Here is a 20,211-nt window from a genome sequence, read left to right on the forward strand (position 1 = left end):
ATGATTACATATTCTTAATAAACTTCTGTCATCCATAAGAATAATCTGTGTGACTTTATTTCCCACCTACTATGCACAAAATTCCAGAAATCAAGTAATTATCCCCGGTACATTAGTCTATTTCAATTACACTGTCAACATAGGCCAGTGACCATCGTCTCATTAAAAATGGGAACAGGTGGGAATTTTCTTAGGGATGTCTCCCCATAAAAAAACACTCCCCCTGTGCCCAGGGAGCACTCAGGGACACCAGAAAAGGGCTTAAAATGATCCTCCAAATATCCTTAATGCTATGTCTCTAGAACTGTAGAAAAAAAGGAGCTTGGAAACAGAAAGAGATGCAGAGATAAACTAGTTAGAAACACTCTAAAGGAATTAGAAAACAAAAGTGAGAGATTGGGTTCTGATCAACACTGAAGCAGGAAGTGCTTCTACTGAGAAAAATTAGTCGAGATAAATTTAAACTTAGCAAAAGTATTAGTCCCGAAGTTTGGATTTGCAGAAGGTAAAAGAAGTAAAAGATGCTCCATGCTTGGTGTAGGATTGTGGCCCTATGCCTGGAGAGAAGATATTGGATTTGGAAGATTTAAGAAAAAACTAAGCAGACATTATCAAGAAACTTCATGTTCAGAGGTTAGAAAAATTGAATGGAGAGTATGGCCAAGTCCTTTCCTGAGAACACAGACCTACATTTATTTTGAAATTAAAGATTAGGCATGTTTAAAAGAGGAAGATGTGTAACACCTCTACCTTAATTTGAATCCTGGAAGAAAAAGATAACTGTTGTATATTTCATGTCTAATCTGCAATGTAACACTGCAAAGGAGGCATTATTATCCACACTTTAAGGATAAGGGAACTAAACCTCTGAAGTTAAGGTCCATAGCCAGTAAATGACAGAGGGGAGATTTGAAGCCATATAGGTAATTTGAATATGTGCTCTTTCCACTAAATTGTTCAACTTGTCAGGAAGAAACTCAGCTAATATAGGAAGCTCAACTCTGTGTCAATTCTTCTCCCATTTAATATTTAAATTTATAAAGATTATAAATCCCATATGCTGTGCTAGGTAATTTAAGCAACACATTGGGTTTACTTGTTATAAAAGTGTGTCCTCCTCCATAGTATCCTCACTTTCCTGTTCAGTTTTTGGTCCAGCTTTATTGAAACACAATTTACAGATAACATTGTGTCAGTTTACAGTGTAAAGCATGTTGATTTGATGTATTGCAAAATTATTATCACTGTAACACTTCCATCATGTCACATAATTACTATTTTTTTGTGGTGAGAACATTTCAGATCTTATACTGTTAACAACATTCAAACAGCATTCAGTATTATTATCTATAATCACCGTGCTGTACATTACATCCCTAGAACGTATTCATCTTATAATTGGAAGTTTGTGCCCTTTGATCAATATCTCCCTGCTTCTCCCACCCCTCCCCCTCAGCCTTGGTAACCACCATTCTATTCTGTTTCTATGAATTCATCTTTTTAGACTTTACATATAAGTGATATCATACAGTATTTGTCTTTGTCTGATTTATTTCACTTAGCATGATGCCCTCAAGGTCCATTCATGTTGTCCTAAATAGCAGGATTTCCTTCTTTCTCATGGTTGAATAATATTCCATATGTATATATACATATATATATGACATGTTATTGTATTGTGTGATTGTGTGTATGTGTATATATATATACACATACATATGTACATACATACACACATACACACACACACACAACATCACATCTTCTTTATCCATTTATCAATTGACAGGCACTTAGGTTGTTTACATATCTTAACTACTGTGAATAATGATGCAATGAACATGGGAGTACAAATATCTCTTCTGTATGCTTGCTTTCATTTCCTTTGGATATATACCCAGAAGTATGGTTACTGGGGCATATTATAGTTCTACTTTTAATTTTTTGAGAAACCTCTATACTATTTATGATAGTGGTTGTACCAATTTACATTCTTCAAAAGAGTGCACATTCTTCAAAAGAGTTGCATCCTCTCCAACACTTGTTATCTCTTGTCTTTTTGATGATAGACATTCCAAAAGGTGTGAGATGATATTTCATTGGGTTTTAATTTGCATTCCCTGATTATTAGTGATGTTAAGCCCCTATTCATGTACCTGTTGACTATTTTGCTGTCTTCTGTGGAGAAATGTCTATACAGATCTTATACCCATTTTTAATCAGATTTTTTTTGAGTTGTATAAGTTCTTTATATACTTTGGATATTAACCCTTTATCAGATGTATGATTTGCAAATACTTTCTCCCATTCCACAGGTTGCCTTTTCATTTTGTTGATGACTTCCTTTGATGTGCAGAAGCTTTATAGTTTGATGGAGTTCCACTTAGCAATTTTCGCTTTTGTTGCTTATGCTTTTGGAATCATATTCAAATAATTGTTGCCCCAACCAATGTCAAGAAACATTTTGCTCTATTTTCTTCTAGAAGTTTTACGGTTTCAGGCCTCATGTTTAAATCTTTAATCTTTAATTTTGAATGAATTTTTAATTTAATTATTTTCAGTTTAATCTTTAATTTTGAATTATTTTTGAGAAGGAGTAAAGGGGCCCTATTTCATTCTTCTGCATGTGGTTATCCAGTTTTCCAACACTATGTATTGAAGAGATTATCCTTTCTACATTGAGTATTCTTGGCTGCCTTATTAAATATAAGCTGGTCATAAATGTGAGCATTTATTTCTGGGCTCTTGATTCCTTTCCATTGTTCCATGTGCCTTTTTATGTCAATACCATGCTGTTTTATTATAACTTTGTATTAGACTTTGAAATCAGGAAGTGAAATCAAGAAGTGGCTCTGTTCTTCTTTCTCAAGACTATTTGGCTACTCAGGGTCTTTTGTGGCTCCATATAAATTTTAGGATTTTTTTTCTATTTCTGTGAGAAATGCCACTAGAATTTTAATAGAGATTGCATTGTTCTATAGATGCTTTGGGTAGTACACGCATTTTAACAACATTAATTTTTCCAATCCATGAACATGGAATATCTTTCATTTATTTTTGTCTTCTTTGATTTCCTGCATCAAAGTGTTACAGTTTTCACTTCCTTGGTTAAATTTATTCCTAAGTATTTTATAATTTTTGATGCTACTGTGAATGGGATTATTTACTTTCTTTTTCAGATATTTCATTGTTAATATATAGAAATGCAGCCATTTTCTGTATGATTTTGTATCTTGAAACTTTACTGAATTCATTGATTACTTATCTGCTTTTTTGTGGGAATTTTTAGGATTTTCTCTATATAAAATCATATATGTGCAAATAAAGACAATTTATTCCTTTTTGATTTAGATACCTTTTATTTCTTTTTCCTGCTTGATTGCTTTGGCTAGAACTTCACTACCATGTTGAATAGGAGTGGTGAGAGTGGGCATCCTAGATATCTTGTTCCTGATCTTAGGAAGATTTCAACATTTCCCTGAGGTATATTGTATAATCTGTGGACTTGCCATAGATGGCCTTTATTATACTGAGGTATGTTCTTTCTATTTACAACTTGCTGAACATTTTTATCATGAAAGGGTGTTTCATTTGTCAAATGATCTTTCTGCATCTATTGAGATAATCATGTGATCTTTATCATGTGATCATTCTATTAATGTGTGTATTACATTTATTGATTTGTGTATGTTGAAGCATCCTTACACATCAGGAATATATACTGCTTGATCATAATGTGTGATCCTTTTAATATGTTGCTGAATTTGATTCACTAATTTTGTTGAGAATTTTTGCATCTATGTTCATCAGAGATTTTAGCCTATAGTTGTTTTTTTTTTAATTTTTTAAATTTAATTTATTTTTTAAAATTTATATCCAAATTAGTTAGCATATAGTGCAACAATGATTTCAGGAGTAGATTCCTTAATGCCCCTTACCCATTTAGCCTATCCCCTCTCCCACAACCCCTCCAGTAACCCTCAGTTTGTTCTCCATATTTATGAGTCTCTTCTGTTTTGTCCCCCTCCCTGTTTTTATATTATTTTTGTTTCCCTTCCCTTATGTTCATCTGTTTTGTCTCTTAAAGTCCTCATAGGAGTGAAGTCACATGATTTGTGTCTTTCTCTGACTAACTTCACTTAGCATAATACCCTCCAGTTCCATCCACGTAGTTACAAATGGTAAGATTTCATTCTTTTTGATTGCCGAGTAATACTCCATTGTGTGTGTGTGCGTGTGTGTGTGTGTGTGTGTGTGTGTGTGTGTGTATATATATATATATATATATATATATATACACACACCACATCTTCTTTATCCATTCATCCATCGATGGACATTTGGGCTCTTTCCATACTTTGGCTATTGTTGATAGTGCTGCTATAAACACTGGGGTGCATGTGTCCCTTCAAAACAGCACACCTATATCCCGTGGATAAATGCCTAGTAGTGCAATTGCTAGGTAGTAGGGTAGTTCTATTTTTAGTTTTGTGAGGAACCTCCATACTGTTTTCCAGAGGTAGCCTGTAGTTTTCTTATAGTGTCTTTATCTGGCTTTGGTATAAGGATAATGTTTACCTTGTAAAATGAATGTGGGAGTGGTCGTTCCTCTTCAATTTTTTGGAAGATTTTGGGTAGAATTGGTGTTATTTCTTTTTTAAATGTTTGGTAGGATTCATTAGTGAAACAATATGGTCCCGGGTTTTTCTGTATTGAAGGGTTTTGATTACTGATTCAACCTCCTTACTCCTTATTGATGTATTCACATTTTTAATTTCTACATGATTTAGTCTTGGTAGGTTGTATATTTCCAAGAATTTATCCATTTATTCCAGGTTATCCAATTTGTTAGTATATAAATTTTCACAGTCATCCCTTATGATCTTTTGTATTTTTGTAGCATCAGTTGTAATATTCTTTCATTTTCTGATTTTATTTGAGTCTTCTCTTTTTTTTTCCTTAGTTTGCCAAAGGTTTTGTCAATTTTCTTTAACTTTTCAAAAAACAACTCTTAGGTTTTTTTTAATCTTTTCTATTGTCTTTTAGTCTCTATCTCATTTATTTCCACTCTGATCTTTGTTATTTCCTTCCTTCTGCTAATGCTAGTTTTTTCTTCTACTTCTTTCTTTAAGTTTTAATTCCAGTTGAGTTAACATAGTGGTATATTAGTTTCAGGTGAACAATAGTTTTTCCTTCTTTTTCTAGTTGCTTGAGGTGTGCAGTTAGATTGTTTATTTAACATCTTTTTTTCTTAATGTAGGCATTCATCACTATGGACTTCTATCTTAGAGCTCTTTTGCAGCATCCCATAGTTTTGGTATGCGTTTGCATTTTCACTTGCTTCAAGATATTTTTTTTTATTTTTCCTTTGATTTCTCCTCTAACTCATTGGTTGTTGAGAAGTGCATTGCTTAATTTCCACATATTTGTGAATTTTCTAGCTTTCCTCAGTTCTTAACTTCTAGTTTCATATCATTGTGGTCACAGAAGATAGTATGATTTAAATCTTCTTAAATATTTGCTAAGACTTGTTTTGTATCCTATGAGGATCTACCCTAAAGAATGTTCTGTGTGTGCTTCAGAAGATGTGTATTCTCTTGTTGGGTGGATTGTTGTTTATATGTCTGTTAAGTCCATTTGATGTAAAAAATGGTTAGGTCCAAGGGTTACTTGTTGATTTTCTGTCTGGATGGTCTATCCACTGCTAAAAATGGGATATTAAAGTCCTCTATTATTATTGTATTATTGTCTATTTCTCTCTTCATATCTGTCAGTTTTTGCTTAATTTATTTAAGTACTCTGATGTTAGGTACAATATTTATAATGGTTCTATCTTCTTGATGAATTGACTCCTTTATCATTATATAATGACATTCTTTGTCTCTTGTTACTAGTTTTGGCATATGGTTTCTTGTTTGTACCAGTTTTTGAGGAGGAAGACAACAGAAAAACAACTATAATATGGGAAGGAGGTGGATGGAAATATTAGCATATATTTATTTAGCATAAATAATCTATGACTGGAGGGAAAATGTGGATGGTTGTTTTCTGAGAGAAGTTTTTTTGAGAAAGGAAGCAATATGAACCATCTCAAAACTTCCCGATAAAGTTATGAATATAGCACAGTCTTCACTCTACTGGATAATCTATTTAGATGATGGCTCATCATTCAGGAACTGTAAAAGAGTCTAAGAGTAATGATTCATACCTTCTCTTTCTCACAGATTAATCAAATTTAGAGATTTCAAAGACAACACACCTGGAGAGGACAGGAACCTTCTAAAGAAATGAGCTTTCCTTGCCTCAGGCATCTGGTTTAACTATCTTTAGTGCAACTTTAAATACACACAAATTACATATTTTCCTCTTCTAAAATAGTAATTCAGAGATCTAAGCTTTTGTGGTATACTGAAAGTTAATAATTTATCCTTTATCACCCTTCACTGCAAACATTTTAATTTCTTGAATTTACTTTGCCTCTCAATCTCAGGAATACAAACCAATTTGGGATAAGGTTATCCAATATATTGCTACTTACTATGTGTGATTAAACAGCCAGAGATGTCCATCTGTTTCTTTCTGACATTCTACAAGGAAACACTGAGGAAGGACCAGTATAGTCAAATAAATAACTTTGATAATATCCTATAATGTCACAATCCATTTGCTGATACTATTACCTCACGGTTTAGAGTAATCATACTTCCATAGTACTCCAGTCACACACCCTTATTACACAGGATCCAACTGCCATCTCTAATAGACACAGCACTGGGTTCACAGCTTTGGGAGGTTTTGTTTTTTTTTTTTAAAGGATTTTTGTGAACACAAAGTGACGTGATACCCAGAAAGCCACCAAAGCTTCAGAATCCTGTAGATACCATCACTGCTCAGGTTGGCCATGCCATACATAGGTTTAGAAAAATTATTCATAGCTGACTTTTTGATTCTTGGGTTGTACCAAAGATCTAGAGTTTTAAATAGATAGAACTTTTAAAAATTGCAATAAGAACTATAAAGATTATAGTCCTAATTTTAAAGGACAAAGAAAACAGACTGCCTTTGGAGGGGGATATAACAGTTTCTTGATCTCTTACATGCTGCCTGCTACACATCAGTGAGTAGGAGTTTGTTTTATTTATTTATTTATTTATTTATTTATTTATTTATTTTAAGTTTACTTATTTAGTTTGAGAGAGAGAAAGAGAGCATGTGCAAGTGGCGGGACAGCAGAGAGAGAGAAAGGGAGAGAGAGAATCCCAAGCAGGCTCCACATTGTTAGCACACACCCCAAAAAGGGGCTTCAACCCACGAACCACAAGATCATGACCTTAGCCAAAGTTAGATGCTTAATCGACTGAGCTGCCCAAATGCCCCAATAGAGGCTTTTACTAAAAACACACTTGTGTGCTCATCCCAAGGTCAACTGGCTCATTACTTTTTCACCTTGGGCAAGTCACTTCCTCATCTCTGTAATGCAAATAATAATAGTATTCACCTCAGAGGGTTGAGGAAAAAAGCAAAGGAGCTCATAAATACAGTGGACTTTGTGCTTGCTGCATAGGTGATCCACAACAGTGATGACTATTCCTACTATAATATCTATTGTAGTCTCACCTGGGAGGGGCTTTCCAAAAGCAATGAAATTACCTGAAAATGTCCATAAGGCAAAAGACTTCCCATCAGTAATTCATAGTCAATTTGCTTTTTTCTCCAGAAGCATTGATCTAAATCTGATGAAAAGCTCATTAAAAACTCTTGCAAGTTTCCTGGTAATGGCAAGGCTTTCTGATAAATTCTCACTTTTTTTCATGCATTCATTCAACAAAAACATGCTACATTTCTACATAGTATGGAATGAGAAAAGATCAATCACCACACTTAACATAAAGGGTTTGCAGTTGAATAAAGGAGATAATATATTTGCATAAATAACTATATTAAGGGAATAGTAGTAAGTATAAGATGGATTAGAAAAATCACAACAGAAAGAGGAAAGATTAAGGAATAACCACAAAGAAGCTTCAAGGAATAACCACAAAGAAGGTATTATCTGAAATAGACATTGAAGGAGAGATATGATTCAGAAAAGCAGAGCCAGCAGAATGGGGGAGGGTGCTATAGTTTCAAGGAATAGCCTGAGAAGGGCAAGTATAAAGGAAACAAGGGCCAGGGCTGACAGGTACACATGGTTGAAGACTGGACAGGATGGAAAATGGGCAGAAGGGGAAGTCCTTGAATATCTGACTCTGTAACCAGAGGCCCAAATGAATTGTGCTTTACTCTTTGTACTTAGAGTTCAGCTCTTGTAGCAAGGCAATCTCAATTAGGACTTATTTAAGGCAAAACAAGTGTTGTTTTTCTAAAGCATCTCTTATACTGTTCTTTGTGTGCTAATCTTATTGTAATTAGGAGAAAGCAACAGGATCTGAAGTTTTCTTCATGGCACATTGGTGAGTCCTTTAATTCTCAGGGCTCATCTGCTGTGACAGTGGAAGAAACTGCTTTTATATTCCATTGGCCAATCTTCAGTGGCATATCTATCTTAAGTTTACAGTGTCAACCCTGAAACACCTCCTATGTAACTACCAAGACTGCTGAGAGGAGCCCAGTTGGGGAGCATCTGACAGTGAAAGGCTGGCGACATGTGTAAACAGGGTTCTTTCCGGAATGAGAGCTGAATGGTTGGGCGAGGCTGTGTGTTGGAGTTAACAGCCTCACCCTCACTCTTTTATTAAACACCCAACTAACCTTCAATTGCCCTTTTAGAACTTAATCTCAGTGCAACTTCCAGCATTACAAAATCATCAAGCATAACGAGGTACTAGCCTGAAAGGGGGAGGCTCTCTGTTAAATTAAGAGACTAATCCCAACTATCAGACTCTGCCAATGCCCCCAGAAAGGAGGTGGGATAAATTTATTAATCACTATCTCTATTAGCTTCTGTGAATAATAAATTTATAACAAACTGGCACGCAGTTAAAAAAAAAGCGTCCTTTGAAACTTCTACAAATTTAGAATGCCAAATTATTGGCAGAATGTTTCTTATAAGGCAAGCCTTATCTTCTAGGAAAGATTAATCATTATTTTAGGGTCTAAGAAAGCTAGTTCATACGTAAAATCCACTTAGCAATAAAGTTTATGTTCATGTTTTCCCTGATTTTCCCTTGCTGAAAATCCCTTTTTGGTAGAAACCCATTTAGCCAGTCCCTATGCCCTAGTATTTCTCATAGTGTTTTCCTCAGGCTACCAGGATCACCTGAAGATCCTGGGGCTCACCCCAGGCTAATCGAAGAGGCTTTATAGGGGCAGGGTTTTGAAGAAGAAAACTTCTTTATTTCTATGATTACTAAAGTCACTTAAACCAAAGATGGAATTGATGCTGGGTGCAGATATTCTTCTCAGCAGGCATGTGGCCAGATGAATGATGTCATCTAAAGCCAAAAACTTAATCCAATATCTTCACCAACAAGTTATGAACAGCCAGCAGAACAATTGTGGGTGGAATTTCAGAGGATAATTACAAATCAAACTTCTATAAATACGCAACTGCTATTTGCTTTTCTTCCTTTTACTACTTGACACTCCTCTCCCTGTTTTTGTTGTTGTTTTGTTTTGTTTTTACCTTTTCTTTGCTTTTGGATCTCCCCCCAGATACTGAGTAAAAGACTAGCTATGTGTTGTGTAACAAAAAAAGAAATTAAATTTAAACAGTTCCATTTCTAGCATATGAACTGCACATTTCCTCAGTCTATTTAAGCTTTTCTTATGTAAATACAAATAAATGTATATTTTGGATACTGGCATTTTTTTTTAATTTTCTAAATACTACCTTTGATCTTCAGGTTTATAAATACATTACCAATTATAGCTTGATAAATGTTATACTTTCAATCAACCAACTGTTTATTTTATAACTTATTGTTATGGGTTCTGTGAAAGAACCTGAAGCAACATGTACATCATATTTATCAAGGAGGCTGTGTGATTGATAAGAAGAGATGAAACTACAAGCAGAAGATCTAAACTTAAGTCCCAGTTTATTATCCACCTGATGCCAGGGAAATTTATATAATGTCTTCAAGTGTCAGCTTCCTCTTCAAATAAACCAAGAATCAAAATAATTTTTATTCCATAACGTTATTGTAAGGGTTAAATGAGATTAGGAGTATTTTGTTTCCCAGTTAAGCACTTGGGAATGCCTGATAGTGCTAAGGGAGTCATGACTTGTTCCTTGATCTCTGAAACAGCTTTCCATTTATTCCATTTATTTTTTCCATTTATTCCATTTATTTCCATTTATTTTTCCATTTATATTTGCTTTTTCAAAATGAGAGTTGGTCTTCTTGCGCCTTAAGGATTTGGGACCTTGTTTTTACACATTTGGCTCATCACATTCATCAAATGTGAAATGGAATGCTCAAATTTAGATGACACTGTCGCCACCAAGTGGTCACCAGGAGATATTGCAATCCAGTATCCAGGCGTGCTAAGCCACAGCCACATGATGTCAGATCAGGCAATTAAAATTCTGTGCAATAAGGCTTATCTTCTTCTTCCTTCGTGATATGAAATGAGTGATAAAACTCTAATCTAAATCTTCAACACCATCTTACTCTTTATTCCTCTCTGATTTACCCTAGGGCCCACAATCAAAAACAATTAAAAAATCGTTGGCTCTCCCATATCCCTAATGCCTCTTTATACTTTCCACCAAAGACCTACAAAGAAATCTGAGACCTGAAACACCAGGATGGGGGCTAGGGAACCACCAGAACTTCATTGCCAAAATATACTTAGCATTTTTTGTGTGTTTTTAATCTTTATAACCCTATGAGCAGTATGTCAATATCTCAGTTTGGAAACTGAGGCTCAGGTTGGGTCCGGTCACTTACAAGGTTGCCCAGTTCATGAGCGGCAGGATAGGCTTCAAATCCAGTACTCAACCAAGGTTCTCTCCACCATCTCTCAAGGTTTCCCTGGATGTCCCACCTTGGCTCTATATCTTTTACTTTACCTTCTATATAATTTTAGGAAGATATCTTCTATTCTGGATATCTATGTCAGCACATTAGAATCACCTGGGGAGATTTTTAAAAATATGAATGCCTAGATTCCCTCCAGATCAATTATAACCAAGACTCTGAGATAAGGGCTCCAGCATCTATAATTTTAAGGAAAAAATGCCAATGGTTCTGCTGCACTGTGAGAGTTAAGAACCACTCGTTTAAATAATATTACTCATGTTAAAACTTCTTTTTATTGTTTTAGCATTTAGTCGGGGGGATATCCTTACTAAAAAATATTAACACAGAGTTTCTGTCTTGTAATAACAGGTGGATGAGATATTTATAGATTCGGCCTTGAACAAGCATTATATCAAGAACCAAGTAGTGAGACTGACGTATGTATATTTGGGCAAAGGTGGAGTCACAGCCTGGAGGGACATAGGGCAAAGGAGATGGGAATTCTTCACATATTGTTGCCTCTGTGAGCTTGGCTGTTGCCTAGGATTTCTCATGAATACCATCTCTACAGTGGTTTGGAGATATACTGCTGGCCACCATTTTTAAAATGTAAAAACTAAGATGCAGGGAGGTTAAGTGATACATTCAAAGTTCCCCAAGTGACAGAACAAGGATTTAAACCCCATCAGCTGATTATAAGGTCTGGGACTAACAGAACCTGTGGCCTTGGGAAAACCCAGCAGCGTGTCACTGCATACACCAAGTTCTATCTTTCAGACATGTCATTTCAAAAATAAGAAGGCCAAGTTGGCTACATAATGGGATCATAAGTTTTACTTGTAACAAAGTCCCAGTAACAGGAGGCATGCCCAAACAAAAAGATGTTCCTGTTTTAATAAGTTTTCTGTTTGTTATGGTAGAAGGGGGAAGTTCATATCAATTGCTGAAATAGCTCAGAGGTTTCAATTGTGTTATTTGGAAAGCATGTAGCAGAACACACACATAATAAATACAAATCTATGGACCTGTATGACTCATCTTCTTAAAAATGTATATATTCAAAGAGATTTATATTAAGAAATAATCACTTTTATCACCAATAGACTAATGCCTTATTGGAAGACTTATTCCACGTTCCTTATACCTTTACTAAATAGCCAGTGACCTCCAGAAGAATTTTATAATATTAATTGGATAAATTGTATAATATTTAGGAGATAAAAAACACATATTTGTTGAAATTTTCTAGAGTTCACATCCTCTATTTTCAAATTCTGATTTGCCATACCATTCTAGCAATATTATTACAGTCTTGTGAACTCATTTGAATTTATAGTCATTATCATTATGTAAGTTTTTGTGTGTGTCCAGAGAAACTCCACCTTGTAAACAAGGTCTTCCCTTTGATTCAAGAGGGAATACATTTGACAATTGGACATAAAATTCTGGTTATTATATCTTTACATTCTAGAGCCTAAATGGACCACAATATACAAAAAGCCTCAAAATCAATATGATTTCCTCTTTTTTTAGTCAAAGGATTTCGGACAATAAGGTCTATAGTGCTTTTCAGAGCTTGGGTCTTTTTAGGTGTAAAAATAAAAGATATAACAGATCAATACATAGATTTCAATTTTTTAAATACCTTTAATTGTTTGGCTTTCCTAATTTAAGAGGAAAACCTGAATACTACAGGTAAAGGGACTTGAACTTGTTCATATGAAGAAAGTTCAAATAACTGGACATGTGTAATCTAGGGAAGACTCAAAACCAAGAATGCTGTTATCTTCAAATACTTTATGTGGAAGAGAAAATTAAGGTTCTATATATGTCCCAAACTAGACCTAAGCTTAATGTAATGGAAGATATAGGAAGACATATTTCAACTCAAAATGAAGAACTCTCTTAAAATCAGAGCTGACCAAAGAGAAATAGCCTCTTGAGGGAAGTAAATTTCCCATCATTTTAATTACTGTACTGGGATTAGAGGGCCACTTATCACAAATGCAGTAGAGGTGGTTTAGGTATCAGATACATGAGCGATTGGCCAAAGAGACCACCAAAGTTTCTTCCAATTCTCAGACTTTATGATTCTGAGAAAATATTTTCTGATATCTGAGTCTTACCCAACTGCTATAACAAGCCTTCAAATTAATGGGGGAAATTTACAAAAAACATAATGGAAACTCGAAGAGACAACATATGAAATGACCTTGGGTCAGAGAGTGACATACAGATGAATGTCAATGTGAGAGGATTAGTCCTTGACATTTGCAGCAATTAAGATATAATTTAGGAGCATTAAGTATAGGAAAGAATATGATATCCAATGTATTCTTGGAATAAATACCTTTCTCTTGTATGTTGTAGGCCAGAGGAAGATGGTGTGAAAGTAGATATCATTATGATATTCCAGTTCCCCTCTCCTGAGCAAAGAGCCATGATAAAGGAGAAAATCCATAGCATCTTAAATCAGAAGATAAGGACCACAAGAGCCTTGTCAATAAATGCCTCCTCAGTTCAAGTTAATGGTAAGTAGGTGCACCTTCTGTGGTATGTGAAGTTTTCTATTAGGTCCATTTTATGTCTAATCTTAACCTTACTTGCCATTATTTCCTTTCCGAATAATAGCTAGAATTTAGATGGAAAAAAATTTCAAGTTAAAAATATGACATTTAAGGTTTTATTTTCCTCTGTTGAAAACATGTCTGAAGTTAGTTGTCAAGTGGTTTATCCTATAGGTATTGACTGGTACTCATCATAAAATAAGGAAACCTTACCACTAACAGAGAATTAATCTGACTCAGCCACTGCCTTCATGACTAAGCAAGTGAAAATACCAAGCATTTAGCAACAACTACTTTTTTAAGTGGGACCTTCCTAAAACATGAGGTCATTTGTTGCCTTTTAAAAATATGGATAGTTTCTGTATATAGTCAAGTTATGAAGTTTCTGTTTTTTCCTATGGGCATTTGGGAATATGGTAAACCAACTTTGTAGCCACTAAAGCCATCTTTTAAGTGATGCTTTAAAAATCACTGAGCTAGAAAAAAATCATTAGAACCATTATACTATACCATTATCATTTCTCTGAACAGGAAAATCAGTCTTTATCAAGGCCTTCTCTATGCCCTTCACGTGCAGCATCTAATTTCTATATTCTTATGAAATAGGCAAATTTATCTTTTACAGATATAAAAGAGAGATAAAAAAGTAAGGACTCTAATAATTAAAATGATTTAAGATTCAAGTCTAGATCTCTAATTTCTTGAGAGACTCTATATAAAAAGGGTTCTGTGGTCAAACACATCTTAGAAATTCTGTCTATGATATTCATCTCTTACGTTAGCATATTAAAGGCTCTGAGGAGGGGAGCCTGGGTGGCGCAGTCGGTTAAGCGTCCGACTTCAGCCAGGTCACGATCTCGCGGTCCGTGAGTTCGAGCCCCGCGTCGGGCTCTGGGCTGATGGCTCAGAGCCTGGAGCCTGTTTCCGATTCTGTGTCTCCCTCTCTCTCTGCCCCTCCCCCGTTCATGCTCTGTCTCTCTCTGTCCCAAAAATAAATAAACGTTGAAAAAAAAAATTAAAGGCTCTGAGGAGTCCAGCCAGACAGAAACCTGTTCACCCTTGTACATTAAGCTGCTTCCACAAGCACCTACTTCTGGCAGACAAGTGCAGATTTCCCCTACAAATTCCAATGGACACCAGACTTAAGAGAAGCACAAAGGAAGTGATTAATATCAGAGGTGAAACAGGATGCCCTGCCCTTGTAAGGGTCTGGCTGACTCTTCAAGAGGAAACCTGACCAGGAAGTGAAAATCTGAGGGAATGGGATGGGCAGGAGTCTGCTGAAGTGACAAAGAGTCAGCTACTCCGGGAATAAAGCCTGGGACCTCTCCCAACCCAGGAGGGAAGGGCTTAATCCACCTTCTTTGTTAGGTGGGGAAACAAATGAATCAAGATTGTGAAATAGTGGCAATTCTGATAAATTATATGACGTGTTACAATTATAATTTCCAATAACCAGTTAATTTGGCAGAAATTTAAAAGGCTGAGCTATCTGAAACCAGAAATGAAGCATGAAATGGTTATCAGTTGCCTACCTTTTGTTTTTTCACAGGGTCAGTTTGTGTGCTATAGTTTATTTTAATGACTAAGAAATTATTAAAAGGCAGGGTGTGCTGATTGAGAACCTATTTTGATCCCACTGAGTCACTGCAAGACCATCCAAGTAATTGGCCCACGACTTTACCTCCATTCTCTCAACAGTAAAATTGCACTAATAATGTTTGTTCTTCCTACAACCATAGAAATAGCATGAGGATATATAAGAAAGAACATATGCAACAAATAGGCCATTACCACTTAGAAAGCTAGTAAGTTGTACATGTGCTTTATACACAATGCATGTGATTAGTAGTAGAATAAGCCAGAACCTTCATGGTTTCAAAATTTCCAAATGTAAAAGAATCAGTGTTTACTAGCACGTAGGAAAACCCATTTAGTGAAAAGCTCAGTATTATCCTCAAGGCAATTTTTACAGGCAAAATCATTGCTCTCTAGGAACACTCAATCTGGGGGATTCCCAATGAATGGAAAACTGCCAAAATTCTAAACCAAGTCTAGAAATAACCCTGCAGCCCAAGATTATCTGTCATTTGTCAAGAATCTGTGTTTTGTTTTGTTTTGTTTTGTTTTCAGGAAAAAACAAAACTATGTGGTGTGGGTCCTTTATGGGTTGCAATGTGTCAAAGCAAAGCTAAAATCAACTTCTTTGCATTGCAAACACCATAGTTATGAAAGAGCAGCTCACTGTTCACATTTGGTTCATGTGTGCTCCAGTTCCTCTGATGTTACTTACAGCGTGCAGAGCCCTAATTACTAGATTACTCTCAACTCAAAGTATGTTAGAGGGTCACTCTCATGTCTAAGGCGTTAGTTTATTTCTCTCCTACACATGAAAAGTAAAATTCTTTGGTAAAAATTAGTTATGTTCACTGGTTGAAATAAATAAAATACTTCATCCTCATTCTGCTCATAAGCCTTTTTACCTTGAAAATCATCACAGTTTTCATATAACCTTCCACTGATTTCAATTTAAATGCTCATGTTTCCTTTGTCAGAATCCTAACTGTTGGAAATTGACAGAATTTAACTTTATATTCTCTCCAATAATTGGTCTTTACTAATACTTAGCAGATGTTGGATAAGAATACACAAGTTTATTCTTCAGAAAAAAAATCATTTTGATACTTTAGAAACTGTGTTTTAGAAGTATTATTCAATATAGTTTATTTGGGTGCTTTATCTTTTCATTCCTAAACGCTTTGACCAAAAAAATGCTTATGCGAAAGCTTAAATAGAAGAAATAAAAGCAGAGTTGTTCTGACTGAGGCTGGATTTGAGCCTGGAGATCCTGTCTACTTGCTGCCTCTTTCCCCATTTCACTTCACCCCTGAAATGAAATCCAAAGAGATTGTATCCTGCACAATTAGAAAACAACTGTTCTGTATTAACACAAACTATTTATGAATTTTAATCATCCACTGTTTGTGCCTTAATCACCCACTGCTAATTAGAGGTTGCCTACAAATCTCTATAAAAATTGTATACATATCCTGTTTTATTGGGTAGCCATTCTCCTGAATATTTGTTCAAGTGTCTAGAATCCATACATAGTCAATATCCTCTGGTAATTTCTGGTTATTGAGACCAACTGAGAGAATATCATATTATCATTCTATGTTCTCTTTTGTTTTTCAGCAATGAGCTCATCAACAGGAAAGCTAACTGTCCAAGCATGTAAGTCTAGTTAGCTTATTAAGAAAAGTTCAATTTCCACATCAGAAGAGAAAATATCTTCAAATATTAGCTCATAATTTCCCATCCATGTCATACATTTTCTTTGGAAGAGAATAACAATTGGACAATAAACAAGTATTTTTTTTCTAGCTCTGAAACCAATCTTTACATCATGTTCAAGAAAAACATTTTACATGGTAGGAATTTGGGGGCAATTTGAATAAACTATGTATTTCTGGCTTGGAATAAATGGGCTTGGTTTTCTAATTTTGAAAAATGCTATGAAATGTTCTTTCTGTTGAGAAAGGAAATAATGAGAAAGTGATAAATGGGGAGGAAATAGACTCCATTATTCGTGACTGAGCTATAAAATGTGCTTATTATGTTCATTTTCATGATTGACACCAGCTCCACTCACTCCCTTCATATCACTATGGCCTAAATTTTGAAAGATTTAATCAAAGTGGTGATGACTTTAAGCAAAAGCATTCATGCATTTGTTTCTGTGTCTTACAAACAAACTATATGTATCTATTCATTCATTCGTTTATTTGTTCAACAAATATCTTTTTCACATCTACCTAGTGCCAGAAAGTGAATACCACTATGAATAAGACAAGATCCCTCCTCTAAAATTAAGAGTTCAAAGGTAGGGGAAAATATAAATAAATCAGGAAATGTTAAAATAGAGTGATAAATGCTACAACAGAGAAAGTGCACAGTGCTATGAGAGCCAATCACAGAGTCAGCTTAACCTGGTCTCATAGAGTCAGAAAGTGATCCCTAAGACAAGAGAGACCATGAGTCAAGTGACAAGTGAGATGAGTGTCCTTGCCAGGGGGAGCAGTATGTAAAAATGTCATTAGAAAAACAGGAACATGGTCATTTATTGTAATTGAAAAATGTCAGTGTACCTGGAACATAGAATGGAGGGTGGGGAGCATGGGAAATGGATATGATTAATAGTGATCAAGGACCAGAATGATGCTGAAACATTTCAATTTCATTTGGAGGGCAGTGGGAAGTCACTCACTCAGATTTCAGTATAGAGAATGGATTAGAAGAGCAGGACTAGAGGCAGGGCGATGAGCTGGGAAGCTGTTGCAACCCTCCAGATGAGAAAAATGGTTGTCTAAACTAGAGTAATGGCAGAATGGTGGAGATTTCTACAATGACTGGCCACAATGGAGTGTAGTCAGTATCAGTAAAATGAGTTTTCTTTTGTGATACCCAATTAGTTGGAACAAGAATTGAATCTACTATATTTTCCTTATTAGCACCATGTTCTAAACAGGCTTAATTCTTAGGAACTTAAGCAGCAAAGTAATCTCTGATCTGACGCACATAATAGAGTACATATTTAGTCCCACCAATAGTGAATGGGATGTTTGTGTGGAAACATGGAACTCTTCACCCTGAAGAGTAAGAAACTGGTCATTATATGTTAACCCATGCACACCTTAGGAACTAGTCATACAGAAAAATGTATGGGAGAAGGAGTTTCAGCAAATGGGCAATTACTTGTCTGGTGAGTTCTACGGATAAAAACTTGTACTTTTACTGTGTAAAAATGTGTCAAAGTAACACGCTGGATCATCTGAAACTGGGAAGCAAAAATTATAGTAGGAGCTCCCAGGATATCTAGATAATTGATACCATAAGTCCTCAGGAAACATAACTTTGTGATATATCAACCCTTTGTAGTTTAACATAACTTTAGTAGGCAATATATATACCCACATCTATAAATGCAGGGATGAGCAAAACATCAGCATATCAGGAAACACAGAGGATAGGTGTTAATATTGTACATGTTTACATAATGATAGATGCAAATATTGCATTCTAGTACTCTATTAGGTACTCTGAATCAAAGACTATGGAGATATTTCTTATAACTTAGTGATTTTATCTCTTACAGGTTGTGGTAAACGAGTTGTTCCATTAATAGTCAACAGAATAATGTCTGGAGACATTGCAGCCAAGGCTGCCTGGCCATGGCAAGCTTCCCTTCAGCGAAATAACATACATCAGTGTGGGGCCACCTTGATTAGTAATACATGGCTCATCACCGCAGCACACTGCTTTAAGAAGTAAGTTATTGACTGTAAGTTGGCCCTCACTACTGCTAAAAAACTGAGTATTATGTTCTGATTAATAACCAAAGTCCCCCAGTATTACCGAGGTAAATGAGAAAATTTTCTTTCAGGCTTTTTTCTAATGTGTTATAGTTGCATACGTATTTTCAAAGTCAGTGAGGGTAGTAGTCCTTATCCTAGCATTCATTTGTCATGTCCTCACAGGTTTTGGTGGCTTTTTTGGAGTATAGTTGACACAAATGTCACATTAATTTCAGGTGTATAACATGGTGATTCAACTTCTTTATGTTATGCTATGCTTACCACAAATGTAGCTACCATCTGGCACCATACAACGCTATTACAATACCATTGGCTATATTTCCTATGCTTGCTTTTATTCCTGTGACTTATTTATTCCATATTTTCTCCATCCCTCAATACCTCTCCCCTCTGGCAACCACCATGTATGCATATACACACACACACACACATATGTATATATGCATGCATACACACACATATATAAACACACATATATGTACATATATGTATATATCAATATATATCAAATCTTTCTTATCTATTCATTTATCAGTGGACACTTAAGTTGCTTCCATATCCTGGCTATTGTAAATAATGTTGCAATAAAACATAGGGGTGTATATACCTTTTTTGTTTTAGTTTCTTCTTTTAAAGTTTTTATTTAAATTCCTGTTAGTTCACATACAGTGTGACATTAGTTTTAACTGTAGAATTTAATGATTCAGCACTTACATACCACATCCAGAGCTCATCACAAGTGTACTCCTTAATCTCGATCACCTTTTAAGCACATCCTTCCACCCACCTCCACTCTGGTAACCATCAGTTTGTTCTCTATAGTGAAGAGTCTGCTTCTTGGTTTGCCTCTCTCTTTTTCCCTTTGTTCATTTGTTTTGTTTCTTAAATCCTTCAGATGAGTGAAATCACATGGTATTTGTCCTTCTCTGACTTATTTCACTTAGCATAATACCATCCAGCTCTGGGATGACTGGTGGCTCAGTTGGTTAAGCGTTGGACTCTTGATCTCAGCTTAGGTCTTGAGATCATTGTCATGAATTCAAGCCCAGCACTGGGCTCTGCACTGGGCTTGAAGCCTACTTAAAAAAAAAATAGTCTCTAGCTCCATCCATGTTGTTGCAAATGGCAAGATTTGGCTTGAAATTAGCTTGGAAATTGGCAAGATTGGCTTGAAATTTCTTTGGCAAAAAATGGCTAAGTAATATCCCATTACATATATACTATATCTTCTTTGTCCATTCAACAGCCAATGGACATTTGGGCTGTTTCTATAATTTAGCTATTGTAGATAATGCTGCTATA

General features: G+C 35.4%; 1 protein-coding gene across 1 annotated transcript in view; it reads left to right on the forward strand.

Moving 5' to 3' along the window:
• Positions 1–20,211, forward strand: part of TMPRSS11A (transmembrane serine protease 11A) — a 52,835-nt gene that overhangs the window by 19,812 nt on the left and 12,812 nt on the right. The window contains exons 5-8 of the mRNA XM_047857615.1: positions 11,337–11,404; positions 13,338–13,498; positions 16,730–16,768; positions 18,690–18,861. Coding sequence (XP_047713571.1) covers positions 11,337–11,404; positions 13,338–13,498; positions 16,730–16,768; positions 18,690–18,861 — 440 coding nt within the window. The remainder of the gene's footprint in view (positions 1–11,336; positions 11,405–13,337; positions 13,499–16,729; positions 16,769–18,689; positions 18,862–20,211) is intronic.

This window comes from Prionailurus viverrinus, chromosome B1 (assembly GCF_022837055.1).
Source record: "Prionailurus viverrinus isolate Anna chromosome B1, UM_Priviv_1.0, whole genome shotgun sequence".
Classification (NCBI taxonomy): Eukaryota; Metazoa; Chordata; class Mammalia; order Carnivora; family Felidae; genus Prionailurus; species Prionailurus viverrinus.